The sequence below is a fragment of the Odocoileus virginianus genome, chromosome 1, assembly GCF_023699985.2.
Source record: "Odocoileus virginianus isolate 20LAN1187 ecotype Illinois chromosome 1, Ovbor_1.2, whole genome shotgun sequence".
NCBI lineage: Eukaryota > Metazoa > Chordata > Mammalia > Artiodactyla > Cervidae > Odocoileus > Odocoileus virginianus.
Window position 1 is genome coordinate 12,015,345 of NC_069674.1, and position 20,825 is coordinate 12,036,169.

A 20,825-nucleotide genomic window follows, 5' to 3' on the forward strand; every position below is an offset into this window, starting at 1 on the left:
AGGGAATTCCTGATTAAATTCTATTTGATAATGATTTAATGTACTGTTGGACATTGCTTTCTAATTTTTTTTTTTTAGGATTTTGTTTGCTTAAGTGAGATCATGTTGTAATTACTTTATGCAATTTTTGTTAGATTCATTTTCATGACTATTCCACTGGTATTTACAAAGAAGTTGTGTTTTCTGAATGTGTACAGTTTGACATTTATCAATAAAAGCTAACATTTGGTTATATTTTTTTCTATTTGACAAAGAATAAGTCTCTTAATAATTCTGCTTGTATTTCTTATAATTATGACTGTAGCCCGCCAGGTTCCTCTGTGCATGGAATTCTCCAGGCAAGAATACTGGAGGGAGTAGCCATTCCCTTCTCCAGGGGAATCTTCCTGACCCAGGGATCAAACCCAGGTCTCCATATTACAGGCAGATTCTTTACCGTCTGAGCCACGAAGGATGCCCCCATAAATAAGACTGCTAATGTTTATTGTCATATAGATATTTATACCATTTCTATCTTAATTTTGCATTTTACTTCTTAACATTAAAATTTTTTCTTGTTATCTCATTGATCATTTAGGTGTAAACTTCTTTTGCTGCCATTTACTTGACATATTATTTTTCATTCTTTTATTTTCAAACTTTCTCTTTTTCATGGATCTTAGAAATATCACAAAGTTGTGTTTTGCTCTTTAGATCATCCGAAGACCAGTGTTTTTAGATGTAAAGCACATTTTTATTTAATTATAGATTCAATATGTTTAGTCTTAGTTCTAGCACATTGTTTTATGTTTTATGTTCTGTTTTTGAAAGGGTTTTTTTTTAAGGATCTGTATTGTATTTATATTTATTGTATGTTTCTTCAGTTTTGTTTGTGGCTCTATTAGTTCTAAGTATGGCAGTGCTTACATTTATAAATATAATTTTATATAATTTTCTCTTCCTTATACTTTTTGACCAAATCTGTTGGTTATTACCTATGAACAATAATGAGAAAAATAATGAATTATGTTACAAAGTCTGTGACTTCCGTCTTGCTGGCACTCTCTCTCTTGCTGACACCTTCTGCCTTCCCATTTGCTCACTCTGGTCTAAGGAGAGGGTTTTGTGGCCAGGAACTTAAAGAGGCCTCCAGCCAACAGCTCATGAGGACCTTATGGCTCAGTCCGACAACTCATGAGTAACTGACTCCTGCCAACAGCTCTGTGAGTGAGTTGGAAAGTGGCTCCTTCCCAGTTGAACCTGAAGATGACTGTAGCCTGAGAGAGACCCAGAGCCAGAAAATACAGTTGAGATTCTCAACGGTATTATGATAGACCTGGATTTCTTATCTACAGGAGCCATGAGTTCGTAGTAAGGTTGTTTTAAACCAGTAACTGTTGGCGCAATTTGTTATGCATCAATAGATAGCTATCACATGAATACTAAGGGGCTTTTGCATTTCAAGTTGTCTCTTTTCTGAAGAGTGTGTTTTTGCTGGAATATCTCCTCTGTCCCGGCTGGGCCCTCTCATGTCTGTCTCTTCATACTTCTTTTCATTCTCTTTCTTGACTCTACCTGATCTCATCTGTGATACTGCATAATTTGAAATTTCTGGATTATCTGTCTGAAAATGTAGTTTTCAGAATCTTTTTCAACTTTTTTGTTGCTTTTATGTGCTTTCCAGGGAAAGGTGGGGGGAAAACATTGGCTTATGCAGTTGTGTTCATAGCAGAAGTCTTATTGTTTAGCTTGGTCTATAGTGATGATAAACTTCACATGTTTACTTGGCATTCTTTATCTATTTTTGTAATTTAATCAATATTCTATCAATTTGTCTGAGTTTTCTTACTGATTGGCAGAAGCTCTTTCTACACTAGAGATATTAGCTTTTATCTTTTTACTACTTGTCCTTTAAAACTGAAAATGATTTCAGTGATCCCTACATTTATAAAAATTTTTTATTAAAAGGTCTTAAATTTTTCTGTAGTCAAATTTACAATTATTTCCATTATGAGTCAGTATTTTGAGTCTGGCTTAAGAAGGCCTATGAAGACAGGGATTTTGAATTGTGGGAACTGAAGGATAATACATACATAGTCTACAATGACACCTAAAAAGGTAGGGAGAAAACAGTCAACATTTCTATAAAATATAAAGACAATGTTTATGGAGTAAAAATATTGGAAAATTAAATTATCCAAAATGGGGAGCTTTAAAAAAATTAAATAACATTTACATTAAAGATCATCTGTCTGGAATCTAAAATAAAATATTTGGTCTATATTTGCTGCCACACTATTAAATGACTATCTTTTCCCTCACTGATTTGAAATGCTTTACTTATTAAATATAACTTTTCATGTAACTATTATCAGGATTGTCTGCTGATGTACTTTCTTGTCCCTACACCAATATCACACTGGTTTACATATTACAGCACTAAAGTATCCCAATTCTTGGCTTCTCAGGTGGCTCAGACAATAAAGAATCTGCCTGAAATGCAGGAGACCCAGGTTCGTTCCCCGGGTTGGAACGATCTCCTGGAGAAGGGAATGGCTATCCACTGCAGTCTTTTTTGCCTGGGGAATTCCATGGACAGAGGAGCCGGGTAGGTACAGTCCATGAGGTCACAAAGAGTTGGACACAACTGAGTGACTAACACACATACACACACACACACACCCCAATTCTATTATATCACACAGTGACCAAGAGACCTCAGTGAATGCCTCTAAGCCTCAGCTTCTACTTGGCAGTGTTGTTTTAGGAATTCAATGTATAAAGCATATAAGTAAATAAATTTTCTGGCCCCATCACTCATACAAAATAAGCATTCATAAATGATTACCATTAATACCATCATAAAGCATAATGAAATTAGACTGTAGGTAAAAAATTAATGATAATACTATTACTCGGCATTTAAAAAATGCAACATACACTATCTCTCTTATATTTCCCTGTGTGTTCAAAGGACTGCTAGGGAGTTTGGGATGGACATACACACACGGCTATATTTAAAATGGATAACCAACAAGGACCTACTGTATAGCACATGGAACTCTGCTCTACGTTACGTGGCAGCCTGGATGGAAGAGGGGTTTGGGGGAGAATGGATACATGTATATGTAAGGCTGTGTCCCTTTGCTCTGCACCTGAAGCTATCTCAACATCGTTAGTCAGCTCTGGTGGTGGTTTAGTCGCCAAGTTGTGTCTGAATCTTGCAACCCCATGGTCAGTTAATGGCTAATGTGCTACACTCCAATGTAAAATAAAAAGTTAAAAGAAAAAGTTTCAAGGGAACTTCCTCCTGTAAGGAAGATCATTCTTCTCCTGTGGGGAGATCATTCAGACTGGGGTAGATACTTAATTCTCCTAGGCTGACAATACGAACAGTGGTAGGAACCAAGAGTAACGGATAGAGTGTGGTAGGAAAGGGTCCCTGGGTCAGTAACCAAGGGGAGCAATGGCACTTCATGCAAATTTCCAGAGGAAGGCAGTTCACAGTTGCTAGCAACATGTAAACACAGAAGAAAGAAGAGAAAGGCATCAAAAAAAATCAAGCAAATGTTACTCTCTCACCCATTTATTATTCCTACATTGTATATAACTCAAGAGAAACAGGATATATGTTTGATCTCCAAAAACAAGATAGCCAGACAGTGAAGTGCATACAGCTCAAATATAACCATAAAAATATAATTGGTAGTAGTAAGTAGCCCAGATTATATATATACAGACAAAACTGCATATGCTTACAGCGGGATTCCAGGTGCAACAGAACCATTCCATTCAATGCAGCAAGAATTTGTAAGCCTTCCAGGGACACATGGAAGAGAATGAGGCAGCCCACACCTCTAAGAACTTTAAAACCTGAGAATAAAATGGGCTTCTTCCATGACTCAGAGGGTAAAGAATCCACCTGCAATTCAGGAGACACAGGAGTTGCGGGTTCAATTCCTGGGTCAGGATGATTCTCTGGAGGAGGGCCTGGCAACACACTCCAGGATTCTTGTCCAGAGAATCCCATGGACAAAGGAGCCTGGTGGGCTACAGTCCAAAGGGTCACACAGAGTCGGACGCAACTGAGCAACTACACAGACACACAAACACACACAAACAAGGATAAAATGAATAAACAGATCATACTACAAGGCAGAATTCATGTCACAACTGAGCAACACCTCATTTACACCTCCAAGGTGAAAGAGATCAAAGTTTGAGGTGGGGGCACATTCAGAAAAGCTTCCCAGAAGAGAAGCCATTTGCATTAACCTTTAAAAATTAAACAGGGGAAAAATTAAATAGAATTTTGACAGGTAGATGTGGGATAAGAGACCACATTTAGTACATCATGGAGGAAACTCCAGGCATGTTCAGAATAATGATAACCCACATTTTGCTGCAAAATAGGGTTGGGTCTACTAGAATGGAAGCCGGGAGTTTTCTTAAATCTTAAGTATCATATACAGATGAATCTCTCCATGTCAAAGATAAAACTGTTGCCACGTTGTGGTGAGTGCCAATTTATGAACCTGTGTTTCAACTGATAGGCACTGGGCAGTGAAAAGGGTATGGTGAAATGGTCAAGAGATTAATCTGGTAATGGTACTTTTGACTTGGTGGTGGGTGGGGAGTCACTGTAATAAGGTAATTGGTGAAAAATAAATATAAGCAGTCCAGGTGGGAGAAGAGGACAGTCTAATCTAAGAAAGGATCTTCTAGAACAGGAAGACAGGAACAGATAATAGAGACAGTGACCAATTGTAGAGACCAATAGAGACCAATTGTAGACAAGTTGCTGATCAGATGGAAGGGTTCAGTGGAGAGTGAGGAGTGAAAACTAACTCAGAGTTGGTAAGTCTGACTTATTGGATATCAGTAATATAGAAAATAGATTCAACTCAGTAGTGGAGGGAAAGAAAGAGGAGGAGGAAAAAAAGGACAGCTGTTTCAAACTTGCTAAGTCTGAAGTGCTCATGGTACTATCACATAGAATGCTCAGCAAGCAGAAGAAAATATAGGCTTAGAGTCTTGGAGAAAGTCAAGACTTTGCTGATTATTCACACAAAAGTCATAAGTGAAGCTGTTGATAGGTAAATAGGTGTAAACATGAAGGAAAAGGGAGAAGATTCATGTCCAGGAAGGAAGAGAGCTGGCTAAGGAAGAAACCAAAGTCGGATGAATAGCAGATAGTGAAGAAGACATAAAAGGAGCCACAGAGCAGGGGACAAAACCTAGTGCCGCATCTCGGAGGCCAAGGAGAAAAAGATTTTTAGGAAGACGTGTGGGTGAGCAATTATGGGTGACATTGATTTTCCTGTTTTAAAACCTTCTTCCAAAATCAGGTGTTACCTTTTGTAAAATATTTTAATCAGATTTTTTGAAGAAATCTTTTTATTAAGAGGGGCAAATTTTACAGAAACATAAGAAAATGCGGGGGTGAGGATATCACATTTAGGGATCAGGAACTCATGGGTGTCCTTTAGAAACACATTTCAACAAAAAGAGCATCAGAAGATTGTGTCTGTGGAGGAGGGGTAGGGAGGAGCCAGGGGAGGGGACTCTTAGCAAGTGACTAATAAGCAGGTTGATCACTTGAGGCAATAAGAGCATGGAGGGGATTTACTTAATTTTTTTAGAGAAGAGAGTAAGGGGCACATTTAATGAAGAGGGGAGGAACAATAAAGAGGAAAAGGTTGAAGATGGGTAGAGTGGGAATTCTTGATTGAGCAGGAGATAGAAAGGAGGCTAGGAGAGTGTGAACATTAGCCTCGAAAAGTGAAAAACGGGGATATGTCTTCTCATACAGAGGGAAAAGGGAGGAGAAACAGGAAATGAGGCTGAGAGATTTTAAAGCAAACAGCGGGACATTGAGGGATCTCAGTCTGAATGGTTCAAGAGATCACTGATCTTAGGGGGAGTTTGAGAAGACCTGTGGAAAGCAGAAAAGCAGTCTACATGCTTCACCAAACCAAGCCAGGAGTTTCTTAAATCTGTATCAGATACAGATGAATCTCTCCACGTCAAAAGTTTTAGTAGGTCCCAAGAGCAACATAAAAGAAGTCACATCTGGCTCACGAGTCTTATCATTTATAGAGCAGCCTAACCGGTTGGACTATAGTAGAGAACATAAGCAATATATAAATAATAAACTCCTAACATTCAGGAGTCCTCAAAATGTAATCTGCAAATGCACAAATCCCAAGGAACACACACAGCTGCACACATGCACAAATTACACCACGCTCTGCAAAGGGAGTTCAGACACCAGGAACTCTTGCATGAAAGGAAAGAGAGCTTCATTGCAGTAGATGGTTGGAAATCAGTTAAGGTTGAAAAATGAAACGTGGTTTTACAGGATGAAGTCAGAGGAAAATTGACGTTCCAAAAATCTTCTCCAGTCTGATTTAACAGATAAAAAATGAATCATGTGTCAGGATCCTTGCATTCAGTTTCCAGGAGGATAATTTTACACACCAAGAGTTTAGTCACAGGGAAAGTTTCTTGCTTCTTTGTCCACATCAGGTCCCACAGGGAACATTAACTATATCAGCTACACCCTTGCTAGTGTTGATAGAAGTCAGCGATGCTGGGCCACTACTTCAGTACCTTCTATTTCATCTTTAATCCTACTTCACTGAAGTTATTCTTCTAATCATGAAACACAGCAAAGAGGGAAAGAATTAAATGTGATTAAACATGGCAAAGAAATGTAAAGAAGCAACATCCCATTCCATCCAGGCAGGCCTCCTGCAGTAGAATCTGAGGCTTTTCATCAATTGCAGTTCAAGATGCCCCATGTGCTGAGGAGCAGCCCCTCCCGAGCACAGCTCTCAGCCTGCGGTTACTCAAGAGAAGAATAATGGGGTGGATTGCTGTACCCAGATAAATCACAGTCTGCCACATCCAGTACCGGAATCCCCCAAAGGGAAACATCCCTGAGGCAGTGAGGACCAGTGACAGAAAAGAGGAAGTGAAGAGGATAGCAAAGGAGACAAGAGCCAGGAGAGCCTTGATGTGTGCCTGGGCACTGGAGCTGTGAAAGCCTGAAATGGAAAAGAAGACCTTCTTGGTGTGTCTCCCCAGAGATGTAATGAGCAAAACTGTGCCCACGATGAAGACAACAGTAGGAATGGTCCAGGTAACAATCCTCAAAGGGAAGAGGAAGAAACTCTTATACGTTCTCACAGCATTCCTAGTGACATTCCAAGATTGCAGACCCCTCTTTAAATAGTTTTGATACATTCTCTGGTTGCCTATGAAAAATAGAACGGAGGTAAAGGTAGAGAACCCCAGAGAGCTGAATAGCATCCAAGGAACCAACCCAGAGACATTCCGCTTTAGCCAGAGGAAACCGGGGTGGGTGAAGGTTGCGATCTTCACACAGTAGAAGACAGTGAGCCAGGTGGAGAAGCACAGCGTTGCAGAGTTCAAGAAGTCCCACTGAACGGCCAGGAGCTGGAACACGGGGTGGTACGGGAAGGCCGCTGGATTCAGGAAAATGTAAATGTTCCTACTAATCACCACCCACTGCAGACAGAAGCGAGAGGCCCCCAGGCTGACCAATAACTTATCGCAGGGCGACAGTGTTCTCCGCAGCAGCCACTCGCTGCCCAGTGCCGCAATGATCAAGCCATTACCTACCAATGCCACCAGGAACAAAAGGAATAAAATAATAATGAAGATGATGGCTGCCTTATCAACCAACTGAAGTCCTGGAACCACGTCCTCTCCACTCATCTCTCCTGCAGACTTCAAGGTCTCTTCCTGTAGGGCGGTTCGGGAAGGTCCTGGATAATATCGGTCCCTCCAGCTGCCCCAGTACAGAGGATAAAGTCGAGGATGTGGGCTATCTGAGGAGGGTGAGGAGGTATTTTCTTCTCAGAATAGATGCAAATATCATTAAGGCTCAGTTTCAGAAGTCCCCCTGCCTATCCATGAATTTGCCTGTCCTTCCTCTGCCTACTTTCTGCCCGTGTCAACACTGGTATGGATACTATATCAGGTCCTTGCATTTAGCATCCCTCATGTGGGAACTTATACCTCTCTAAGCTGACACCTAAGACATAATCACACACCTGCTGGCTGCTCCATGAGGAAATTTGGAGGGCACACCCCCATCAGACATCCAGAGCTCACATCCAAGATTGGTTGGTGTGTTCCGGGCACTGTTCTAAGTGATCTTTGTTGTCCTTAGTTCTCACAATGACTCTATGAAGCAGGTGACTTTAGAAAACTCCTTTGACAGGCATAAAACTGAGCAACACTTCTACTTAGGTTAACTCAAATCCTACTACTTGTGGGGACCATTATTATCAAATAGAGCACAAGAGACAACTATACATAATAAAGGATTTCCTAGGTGGTGCTAGTAGTATAGAATCTGCCTGCCAATGCAGGAGACACAAGAGATGCATGTTCAATTTCTGGGTCAGGAATATCCCCTGGAGTAGAAAACACACTCCAGTATTCTTGCTTGAAAAATTTCATGGACAGAGGACACTTGCAGGCTACAGTCCATGGGGTCACAAAGAGTCAGACATGACTGAGCACACAATGCACATGCAAGTGAATGCTTTAACTATATTTTACTAGTGATCTTTAAAGGGCATTTCTGGGCTTCCCTTGTGGCTCAGCTGGTAAAGAATTCTCCTGCAATGCAGGAGACCTGGCTTCAATCCCTGGGTTGGGAAGATCCCTTAGAGAAGGGAAAGATAACCCTCTCCAGTATTCTGGCCTAGAGAATTCCAGGGACTGTATAGTTCATGGGTTCGCAAAGAGTTGGACATGACTGAGCGACTTTCAATTTAGGAATTTCCTGGTGGCTCAGATGGTAAAAAGTCTAATTGCAAAGTGGGAGACCTGAGTTCAATCCCTGGGCTGGGAAGATGCCCTAGAGAAGGATATGGCAACCCACTCCAGTATTCTTGCCTGGAGAATCCCATGAACAGAGGAGCCTGGTGGGCTACAGTCCATAGGGTCACAAAGAATCGGACATGACTGAGCGACTTGACTTTCACTTTCAAAGGGCATTTCATGTAGGAAACCCTACTATGATAGCTGTAACACCAATGTGCTATGGCAAGAAGAACCCTGGGCTAGGAATCAAGGCAGGCGTCAGTCCTTGTTCCATCCATCACTGTGAGTTATTGGGTATGTCAGTAGGTCACACTGTGCCCCAGTTTCCTCATCTATAAATGTGAAAAGTATCATCTTTTCTAATTCACAGGGTAAGACTATATTCTAAAACTAGGACCTCAGTTTTCAGAGTGAAAGAAGAGATTAAATAATTTAATGATGAAATAAATGAAGCCTCAAGTTATAGATTAAAACTCTCTCCTAAAGTCACAGTTATATGGAGGAAAGACCAAGACCCAAGCTGATTCCAGGACCAGAAATCCTTGCATAGTTAGCAGAACATCTTGTACTCCTATCTTCTTCATCCCCAGATGAAGCCAGAAGACAAAGTTTTGAGTCTTGTCACAGTCACCATTTGGTGTAATTGTTCTGCAGTTTGTGAGTCGTCTGCTCGGTGGCTCTATTGGGGGGGGGGGGGGGGGGGGGGGTTAATGGCGACCTCCTCCAAGAGGGCTTATGCACAGGCTATGTGACCCAGGTCTGCTGCACCCAGAGCCCCTGCCCCTGTGGCAGGCCACTGTGCTACTGGAGAAGAGTGGAGAAATAACTCCAGAAAGAATGCAGAGGCACAGACAAAGCAAAAACAACACCCAGCTGTGGATGTAACTGGTGATGGAAGTAAAGTCCGACGCTGTAAAGAGCAATATTGCAAAGGAACAGGGAATGTTAGGTCCGTGAATCAGACAAATTGGAAGTGGTCAAACAGGAGAAGGCAAGAGTGAGCATCAACATTTTAGGAATCAGTGAACTAAAATGGACTTGAATGGGAGAATTTAATTCAGATGACCATTATATCTATTAATGTGGGCAAGAATCCCTTTTAAGAGATGGATGGAGTAGCCATTACAGTCAACAAAAGCCCAAAATGCCATACTTGGGTGCAATCTCAAAAATGATAGAATGATCTCTGTTCATTTCCAAGGCAAACCACTCAATATCACAGTAATCCAGTTCTATGCCCCGACCAATAACGCTGAAGAAGCTGAAGTTGAACGGTTCTATGAAAATCTACAAGACCTTCTAGAATTAACACCCAAAAAAGATGTCCTTCTCATCACAGGGGACTAGAATGCAAAAGTAGGAAGCCAAGAGATACCTGGAGTAACAGGCAAATTTGGCCTTGGAGTACAGAATGAAGCACAGCAAAGGCTAGCAGAGTTTTGCCAAGACAATGCACTGGTCATTGCAAAGACCTTCTTCCAACAACAAAGGAGAAGACTCTACACATGGACATCACCAGATGGTCAATACCACAATCAGGTTGATTATATTCTTTGCATCCAAAGATCAAGAAGCTCTATACAGTCAGTAAAAACAAGACCAGGAGCTAACTGTGGCTCAGATCATGAATTCCTTATTGCCAAATTCAGACTTAAATTGAAAAAAGTAGGGAAAAATCACTAGACCATTCAGGTATGACCTAAATCAAATCCCTTACTATTATACAGTGGAAGTGAGAAATAGATTCAAGAGATTAGATCTGATAGATAGAGTACCTGAAGAACTATGGATAGAGGTTCATGACATTGTACAGCAGGCAGTGATCAAGACCATCCTCAAAAAAAAGAAATGCAAGAAGACAAAATGGCTGTCTAAGGAGGCCTTACAAATAGCTGTGAAAAGAAGAGAAGCTCAAGGCAAAGGAGAAAAGGAAAGATATACCCATGTGAATGCAGAATTCCAAGGATAGCAAGGAGACATAAGAAAGCCTTCCTCAGTGATCAAAATGGAAAGAAATAGAGAAAAACAATAGAATGGGAAAGACTAGAGATCTCTTCAACAAAATTAAAGATACCAAGGGAACATTTCATGCAAAGATGAGCTCAATAAAGGACAGAAATGGTATGGACTTAACAGAAGCAGAAGATATTAAGAAGAGGTGGCAAGAATACACAGAAGAACTGTACAAAAAAGATCTTCATGACCCAGATAATCACAATGGTGTGATCACTCACCAAGAGCCAGATATCCTGGAATGTGAAGTCAAGTGGGCTTTAGGAAGTATCACTATGAACAAATCTAGTGGAGGTGATAGAATTCCAGCTGAGCTATTTCGAATCCTAAAAGATGATACTGTGAAAGTGCTTCACTCAATATGCCAGCAAATTTGGAAAACTTAACAGTGGTCACAGGACTGGAAAAAGTCAGCTTTCATTCCAATCCCAAAGAAAGGCAATGCCAAAGAATGCTCAAACTACCCCACAATTGCACTCCTCTCACACGCTAGCAAAGTAATGCTGAAAATTCTCCAAGCCAGGCCTCAACAGTACCTGAACCATGAACTTCCAGATGTTCAAGCTGGATTTAGAAAAGGCAGAGGAACCAGAGATCAAATTGCCAATATCCGCTGGATCATCAAAAAAGCAAGAGAGTTTCAGAAAAACATCTACTTCTGCTTTATTGACTACGCCAAAACCTTTGACTGTGTGGATCACAACAAACTGTGGGAGATTCTGAAAGAGATGGGAATACCAGGCACCTGACCTGTCTCCTGAGAAATCTGCATGCAGGTCAGGAAGCAACAGTTAGAACCGGATATGGAACAACAGACTGGTTCCAATTGGGAGTACGTCAAGCCTGTATATTGTCACCCTGCTTATTTAACTTATATGCAGAGTATATCATGAGAAATGCTGGGCTGGATGAAGCACAAGCTGGAATCAAGATTGCTGGGAGAAATATCAATAACCTCAGATATGCAGATGATACCACCCTTATGGCAGAAAGCAAAGAACTAAAGAACCTCTTGATGAAAGTGAAAGAGGAGAGTGAATAAGCTGTCTTAAAACTCAACATTCAAAAAACTAAGATCATCACACGTGGTCTTATCACTTCATGGCAAATAGATGGGGAAACAATGGAAATAGTAACAGACTTTATTTTCTTGGGCTCCAAAATCACTGCAGATGGTGACTGCAGCCATGAAATTAAAAGACGCTTGCTCCTTGGAAAAGCTATGACCAACCTAGACAGCATATAGAAAAGCAGAGATATTACTTTGTCAACAAAGGTCTGACTAGTCAAAGCTTTTTCCAGTAGTCATGTATGGATGTGAGAGTTGGACCATAAAGAAAGCTGAGCACCAAAGAATTGATGCTTTTGAACTGTGGTGTTGGAGAAGACTCTTGAGAGTCCCTTGGACTGCAAGGAGATCAAACCAGTCAATCCTAAAAGAAATCAGTCCTGAATATTCATTGGAATGACTGATGCTGAAGCTGAAACGCCAACACTTTGGCCACCTGATGCAAAGAACTGACTCCTTGGAAAAGACCCTGATGCTGGGAAAGATTGAAGGCAGGAGGAGAATGGGACAACAGAGGGTTAGATGGTTGGATGGCATCACCAACTCAATGGAAAAGGGTTTGAGCAAGCTCTGGGAGTTGTTGATGCACAGGGAAGCCTGGCATGCTGCAGTCCATGGAGTTGCAAAGAGTGGGATACGACTTAGGGACTGAACTGAGCTGAACTGAACAGTCACTATCTATGGATCTTAGGACTAGTCATTTAATCTCTCTGAACCCCTATTTCTTCACCTGTAAAATATGGATCACAAATAAACATGAATATATTATATGCACATATAGGGATGTGTATATGTAAACTATAAATCTCTACACATTCATAAGAAATAAGGTGATGATGACAATTGTTATTATAATGACCTCCATCCCGTGGTGTGACAAGTAGTCCTAGAAGAATTCAGGAAAGTATCAGGGACGCAATAGAGGTCAACGTACCAAATATTAGACGTCTACCTTAATTAGAGGAAGGTGGAGTAAGCAAAAGTCACATTTTCAATAAGAATGACATCCAAAGAATCACAAAAAAAAAAGCAAGCAGGTGAGCCCTTATGTACTCTGGTGAGTATAAGCAGGTTAATATGTCACAGGGAGTAAGGCGAGAAGAAATTCTTCTGGGTCAAACACAGCAATGGTGCAGGCTCAAGATCAAGTAACAGGAAAGAGAGAGGGGGTATTTGATAGTACACTCACCTCCTGACCAGCACCATATCCTACCAGTTCCAAGCACAGAACCCCACCAAGAGACAATAGACTGCAGATCACTAGCATCTCTTTCCGGTTCCCAGGTCACCTGGGACAAAGGTCCAGGTGAAATTGTTCTTCAAACACAGAATCCTTGCTGCAGTGAACATTGTCTTCCTGGGGAAAGCCAAGGTGAACTTAGGTAACTCATTCACTCTGCCTTTCTGAGAAGATGCAAAACTGCCTGGGATAGAGTTCCCAACTGCTCTCTACTCTGCCACCCACATTCATCTGGGTATTCGGCTGTTTCCTACTGAAACGTGGAGCAATAAAGCAAACTTTGAGCTTATGGCTCTGGAGTCTGACCAGCCACAAACCTCTCAATATGGAAAACTCATATATTTTCCCATCTGCTTCCTACATCTTTGATGGCTCATGTACTGAGAAACATGCACTGTTATTCTTCAATTCAACTAACAACAATTAGTAAGCATCTCCAATATATTGTAATGACCCTGTGAAAGGCACTAGGCTGTAACAATGAGCTATTAATAAATATCTGCCCTGAAAGTGTTTTCATACACTTATCATAAACCACAAACATTTACTAGGCATATATATACAAAGTGCAGGTTAAGTTAATCCAAAAGGGTGAATAATCATTTGCATTTTAATATACAGTTGTGTTTTATGGTGATTCTTCTATTGTTTGTGCTTTCCGTTTGTTACACTTTGCTTTCTCATATTCAGGCTTTCTTATCTGGTAGAAGTCAGGTCTGAGAGCATTGAAATTCTAACAGGCAGTCTTTATATGTATGATCATGAGGGTGGTAGAGGTAGGAATCCTGAGTAGATTCCCTGAGTGGGAAACAGCTCGGTTCTGTCTCTCAGAGGATAAAAAAGCAGGACACCCAGGCTGTGGTTCTAAATGTATGTGTCATCTTATTTCCATCCCAAGAATTCTGAGAGGGATTCAGTAGCGGCCACAGCCCCTTTGCTGTGGAAGAGCAAAGACGTGCCTTATATGTTGAAAGCTCAGAGAAATGACATCAGTGAAGGAGGCGGAAGTGTGAGTATGTCTAGCACAGAGATAAGTTTGGCTACAGCAGAGGATTTCCATAAGGGAACGGTGGCATATCAGGCTGAAAAGGTAGACTGGGGAGAGATCCCAGAAGGTCTTGAAAGTTAGGATGAGATATTAGCCAGTGTCTTTGGTCAAGATGGAGCCACCAAATGTTTATGGGCTCTTATGAGCTAGAACCTAGGAAAGGGAGGATAACAACATCAACCAATTAAAAACTCCTGAGATAAGCCCAGTAGACCTGGCATAACTCAAAAGACTGTGAAAATGCTGCAGAACATGGGAGTCACACGACCATCCCCTTTCCACCCAAGATATTTAAGTTCTGGAGCTCTGATCAAGGGAAAGCCAGTGTTCCAGGTGACATCGCTGATGCTTCTGTCTTCTGCCTCCACTCAGCCCTGTGTGGCTTAAGTTCCAAAGTTCAGTCCCTGCAATTTGTTATTGCTTTCCCAGCTCACTCATGTTGTTCCTTTTTTTAAAAAGGAAAAGATTTCTTGATGATAGTCCCAGCTTTCCAGTCTCCTGTGTCCGACTTTACCCTCTCTCTGGGAAACCCTTTCAGCTCCTCTCCTGCAATTTAGGGATCTTCTCTTTTAAAGTCTTAATCTTCTTTTAAGTGAAAACTCCTCACCCTCTTAACTCATCTCTGCTAGCTCCTCTTTCTCTCTCCTCTTGCCGTATTTCAGCCCCTAGCTAGTATTATAATGTCTTAAGGTCTCAGTTTCCCACGATTGTTGGGCAACTTACCATAAATGCAATGATTTCTGTTCTGTTATTATTCCTGTTTTGATTAGCTTGGACATATAAATCTGTTAACCATGTGGGGTGCTTTTCCCAATCTTTTCTTGTCTCTTGATCTCCAAACTTTTTTATAGGAAACTCCATCAGTTGAAAAAAACTATGAACATGAATTCCACCATATGTATATTTATTTATTTTAATTATATGCTTGTAATACTCTACTCATATGTTATGTATTAATACATCATAAAATATATATTAAAATTGCGATTAAAAAGATGAGAGTAAAAATATATTGAAGTTGTCACATTTTCCTTTCTCCATCCAGTGGATCATTTTGCACACACTCTGGGATGCAAACACCCTAATTGATAGACTACCGTCCTAGACATCAGCATCTGGGGCCAACGTCCTGGGTGAGTGGACAGTAAGAGTAAGATTCTCAAAATTAAGAACTATAGCAAATTCTCTTTGTTTTCCTTTTCTATCTTCTATTGGCCAAGACCTAAAGGCTTTGCCACATCAGACAATTTGCTTTAATTCAACATATAGCCAACACACAGAACCACAGGCAGGACCTATAGTGGCACAAAACTCATATATACCCTCAGACTTCAATGGTTCAAAAAAGTTCCATGGGCGGGACTGGTCTTAAGCAGGGCACAAAAGAAAGGAATGGCAAAGAGTGGCAGAGAAAGGAAAGAAGGAATTTCTAGATGGGCCAAGACCACAGGCTGCAGGGAAGAGCCTGTGGAGAGACAGAAAGAAGCTTCCTGGGCTGCAGTAGAGACACTGCGCTCTGACAGCAGAGAAAGGATGCAGAGGGCTGTTGATGTGTGTGGCACAACCTATGTCACCATTCAAGTGAAAGTGAAAGTCACTCAGTCGTGTCTGACTCTTTGCAACCCCATGGACTAGAGCCCACCAGGCTCCTCCATCCATGGAATTTTCCAGGCAAGAGTACTAGAGTGGGTTGTCATTTCCTTCGCCAGGGGATCTTCCTGACCCAGGGATCGAACCCAGGTCTTCCTCATTGCAGGCAGATGCTTTACAGTCTGAGCCACCAGGGAAGCCACCATTCAAAACAAAAACAAAACAAACCAACCCTTTAGGTTGACCACAGAGCAACTGACCACCATCACAGTTCTCTGTAAAGAGTACGGACTAGAGAATATAAGGGTTCTTTGCGTAGAGAGTGAGAGGTGCCTGTGTGGAAACGAGGCCACCATCCTAGTCCAAGGTGGTTCGGGACCCAGATGAGAGACGAGGAGCAGTGGAGGGAATGGTAGAAACAGAGAGGGATGCAAAAAGAATTAATGGGACATAGAAAGAGTGGGGAAGAAAGAGGAAAATTAAAAAAAGTGAAAGACCGCGCCCACCCTTATGCGTTCTTGCCACTCAGGGCTTGTTCGGTGATAGTAGCTATTGATACTGATAACTGGAGACAAACTGGCCCTTGTCCAGGGCTTGCCAAAGCCTCTTCTTCAGGGTCTTTCTCAGCGTGGGGCTGCTGTGCACCAAGATGCTGAGGGCAGACAGATGCCCGCGTAGGTCACCACCTCACAGGCCCGGCGCCAGTGTTTCCAGAGGGCTGGGCTGTACATAACGATAACCAGTGATGTACAAGGTGCAAAAGAGGAGGAGGAAGGCAAGTGACTTCAGGGCCACGGTGTGAGCCCGGGTACTGGGATCACGTGGGCTGGGTCTGCGGTCCCGCATCTGCCCGAGGTGCCGGCGCAGTGAGAACCAGAGCAAGATGGTGGGCACCAGGAACAGGAGGAATGGAACTGACCACACGAGAATTACATGAGGTAGAAAAAAGTGCAAATAGACAGCATGTATTCTACCAGCCAGGGTGTCATTTCCACGGGAACTCTGGGCAGCAGTCATCTGGGCATGAATTGTATCCCCAACAGCTGAGGAGATGACGGTCAGACCAGACAAGATCAGGGAAGCCAGCAGCAGCCGGGGAACTGACTGAAAAATCCTCCACTTCATGCAGAAGAAGACAGAGAGAAGAGGGAGATCTCGGCGCAGTAGGAGACATCAAGCCACGCAGTCAGCCAGAAACTGAGGGAGCTGATGAAACCCCAGGGGATGCTGAACCAGTAGATATTGGAACAAAAGCCAGAGGAGACCATGAGGTGTTCAGGAGGGCCATCCCGTGCAGACAGAACCGGGAGGCAGCCAGGCAGGCCACAATCATGTCACCAGTGGGCAGCGTCCAGCTTGGCGCCCGCTCCCCACTCAACACGGTAACTATGAAGCCATTCTCTAGCATGGCAGCCAATGACTCCGGGAAAAAGATGACCTTGAAGATCAACGTAGGCAAGGTGGGCATCTTCTCCAGGTAGACTCTGCTCAGACTCAGCTTCTACTTCAGGTACATCCACAGGAAAGCACAGTTTCTCTGGCCAAGCCACTCTGTTGAGATTAAATTCAGAGGCTCTCTCCTTGGATTCAGGCAAAAGCAGAGCTACCAGCAAACATCATCACCCCACCCCCCCCCCTCCTCCCATATACCCATCACACACCCATCTGTCCTCCAGGATTTGAAAAGAGGTTCCCTGCGATTGGCATGCAAATCACTCCTAGTTCAGTGACATCCTGTCTGTTTGCATAACCTGTATTTGCCTGTTTTTTATCACAGCCAGATGTAGGGAAATGGTAACAGAATAGAGGCTCCAAGGGTGATTCAGAATATTCATATTTTGTGCTTTATTTCTATCTATTTCTTTCCTAACTTTTCCTTAAAAGATGTCCTTATGCTTGTTTCCTTCCCATAACCACAAAACTTCCCTGACCCTCCCAAGACCCATCTATATGCACAAGTCTTGGAACACCAAGAAGAGGCTCTGCCTCCCCTCCAGTGACTGCTCTTGCGGCCTAGAATTTCAGTGGCAGGCTCCACATTGGAGTTCAAGAAGTCTCGACTCAAAACCTGTTCCCCTGATGTGTTAACATCAAATCTGTTAGCCATTAACACTTTAGCTTCAATGTGTTTGGAAAACCAAAATCAATCATTTCCTACGAAGCCTCTGAGGATATGTGAGGGAGTAGACACATCATAATGAGAAGAAGGGAAAGACAGAGGGGGTCAACAGGGAGATGAGATCCAGAGTGGACACCACAGTAAGAGCAGGGGATCAAGAGCTGGAAGGATGGTCAGGGGAGTTGAGAACAATGCTCAGAATGAGCCCTCAGGGAGAGACTGCTGTCTGTAGGATGAACCACATGCGATAACAATGCTGAAGATAATAACAACAAACTTGTTAGAACATCACCTTGCCATTTTTAAAGTGACTTCACACATGTTACATTTTGCCACCGCCAGCCACACAAAGGGACATTGGTTCAGATCAGCCAATCCAAGCTCATGTAGCCATTTAAAAAGATCCAGCTAAAGTGGGTTGTAAAAGGCAAGAATGCCTATGAACATGAAAAACAGACAAACAAAAAGGGTGGGGGGGGGATGAAAACAGAGAGGAGGGTACAGGAAAGCAGAGGTACAGGTGGAGAAGCAGGGAAGATTCTGGAGTCAGGGTCCTTCCCTGCCTCCCCGCCCCACCCTGAGACAACTCAATAGCCTTGCTTCCCACTTTACATAGTCTCACTCAAGATTCCACAGAGGAGTGATCTATGTGTAAAAGATTTAAAGTAAATAAAACCATGGTTAACTATTTACAGTGGAGACTTCAGGGGAAAAAAAGAGATTATGGCACTTGCTTGAAAAGCTGTTTCATTTTTCTCAGAAGCTAATCAAAGAGCAGATTGTCCAATGTGATCAATGGTTTTGCAGCACAGCTTCAGTGACTTGATTTAGTTCTTTGACAGTTTTTCTCAAAGACAGCAGCAATTAGTGGCTTCTGCATGTTTCACAACATTTTGGCTCTTCTCTGAGTCCTTTGGTGAAAGGCCAGCTTCATGATGTCATCAAGAAGCAAGTTGAGGCCATGGCACACACACCCTGTTGCGGTCACATGTAACCAAGTGTTCCCTGTGCTTTCTTTCACAGGCAACCTTCATGTGACTTGCACAGTCATCAAAGCTTATGCTTTGTCAAAAACAGTCCTTCCCAAGACGTCTCCTTTTCTACATTAAAGACTCTACATAAAGTGAATGTTTTCTCCCATCTTGATACTCTTCTATAAGAAGGTTGAAAGGATACCATTCTTCAGGGTCCTACTCATCCATCTCTCAATGTTCCACCAGACATGTCTTAGAGAGATCCCATGTTCCCATTAAATGGAATATTGCCTACCACATCAGTGAAAAAAGAATGTCACTGTCATCCACGATTACAGCCACCAACCAATAATGAGCTGGCGAGCCCTGAGAAACTCAGAAAGGAAAAGAATACCTGCCATCTAGCAGTAATCAGACTGCAGCCACTACCTAGAAGGAGTCCTGAGGAAACTTAGGGTATGAAAAACACAAAAGAGTGGCCCTAGACGGCTGAGATGCATATCAAAGGAATGATTTCAGTGAGCCCAGACTCTAGTATTTTCCCGTGTATAGAAAAGCGTTAAATTCCTTAGCTTGAGATATTTTATTTTCTTTAACAATAACCTTTCAGTGTTCAAACTACCTGCCCTTTGTTGCAAAACTCCTGCATATCCTGCCCCCACCCCTCTCCTCACAGCAGTTCTCTCAGGGTACTTGAGATGCTGCCTCCCACGCTTGAAGTCCTAAAAACTCCCACCTAATAAAGCCTAACTCTCAACTTTTAGGTTGCTGTTGTTGTTCAGTCACTCAGTTGTGTCCAACTCTTTGCGACCCCACGGACTGCAGCATGCCAGGCTTCCCTGTCCCTCACTAGGTTATGAATAATTTTGAACCGACATCCCATTCATGGTCTGCCTCCAAAAGAGGCCACAGGTAAAGCAACCCTTTAAGTTGTTTTTGAGAACCCTTCCAATACACAAAAGTAATCAAAATACCAAGTGCTTCTCACAAGTTTTGGTCATGTTTCTCCCTTCTGAAAGTGTCTCATGCTTGCAAATGAAACTTAAAAATCCTTTCTTGTAGCCCAGCTGTCAATACTTTTTTTAAGATGATGCCTGAGTCTTCTTGTGAAATGATGGTAGTGTCAAACCAGTAACATTGAAAGGTCAGATTCCAAATGGGTGATTCTGTAAAGATCTATTTGCACTTCTTTCATTTTGGTGGTGTACACTTGCAAAGGAGTTTTTCTGATTTCTGCTCATTAGCTTATATATTTTTATTTTTTCTTATTACATTCAAACAGTCACTGAGTCATCTTAGAGACATGGGAAAATACACATTTTATTTGGCAAGTTCTGTAAATCCTGGTGTCCTTTCCCCACTGGATCTTTGAATGACTCAGTGTGCAAAAACTCCCATATTCTTCCATAGTTTCATCAGGTAATTGATGGTCTATGCCACAGAAGGGTGGAAAAGGAAGGAAATAGCAGTGCTTTTAATGATGAGAATGCACATAAATATGAAGCTAAATCACACATGGTTTCAATGCTGTTCATACACAATAAGCTCTAATTTTCTGACCCTACAGCCTTCCTTTTACTCTTCTATTTAGGAAAATAATTTTGGATAAAACATTGGATCTGATAGCAATCCAGTATGAAATAGCACTTTAGCTCTCTGAATGTAATTTGGGGATTTCCAACATCCTTAGTTAACAAAAGGTATAAACAAATTGGGCTTTCCTGATAGCTCAGTTGGTAAAGAATCCACCTGCAATGCAGAAGATCCCGGTTCGATTCCTGGGTCAGGAAGATCCACTGGAGAAGGGACAGGCTACTCACTCCAGTATTCTTGGCCTTCCCTGGTGGCTCAGCTGGTAAAGAATCTGCCCGCAATGCGGGAGACCTGGGTTCAATTCCTAGATTGGAAAGATTGCCCTGGAAAAGGGAAAG

General features: G+C 42.2%; 1 protein-coding gene across 1 annotated transcript; it reads right to left on the bottom strand.

Moving 5' to 3' along the window:
- Nucleotides 1–2,651: 2,651 nt before the first annotated feature.
- TAS2R60 (taste 2 receptor member 60) lies at nucleotides 2,652–7,760 on the bottom strand. The gene has a single exon (XM_020897538.2). It carries the CDS (start codon nucleotides 7,720–7,722, stop codon nucleotides 6,769–6,771), a length of 954 nt encoding a protein of 317 aa, XP_020753197.2. The 5' UTR covers nucleotides 7,723–7,760; the 3' UTR covers nucleotides 2,652–6,768.
- Nucleotides 7,761–20,825: the final 13,065 nt, after the last annotated feature.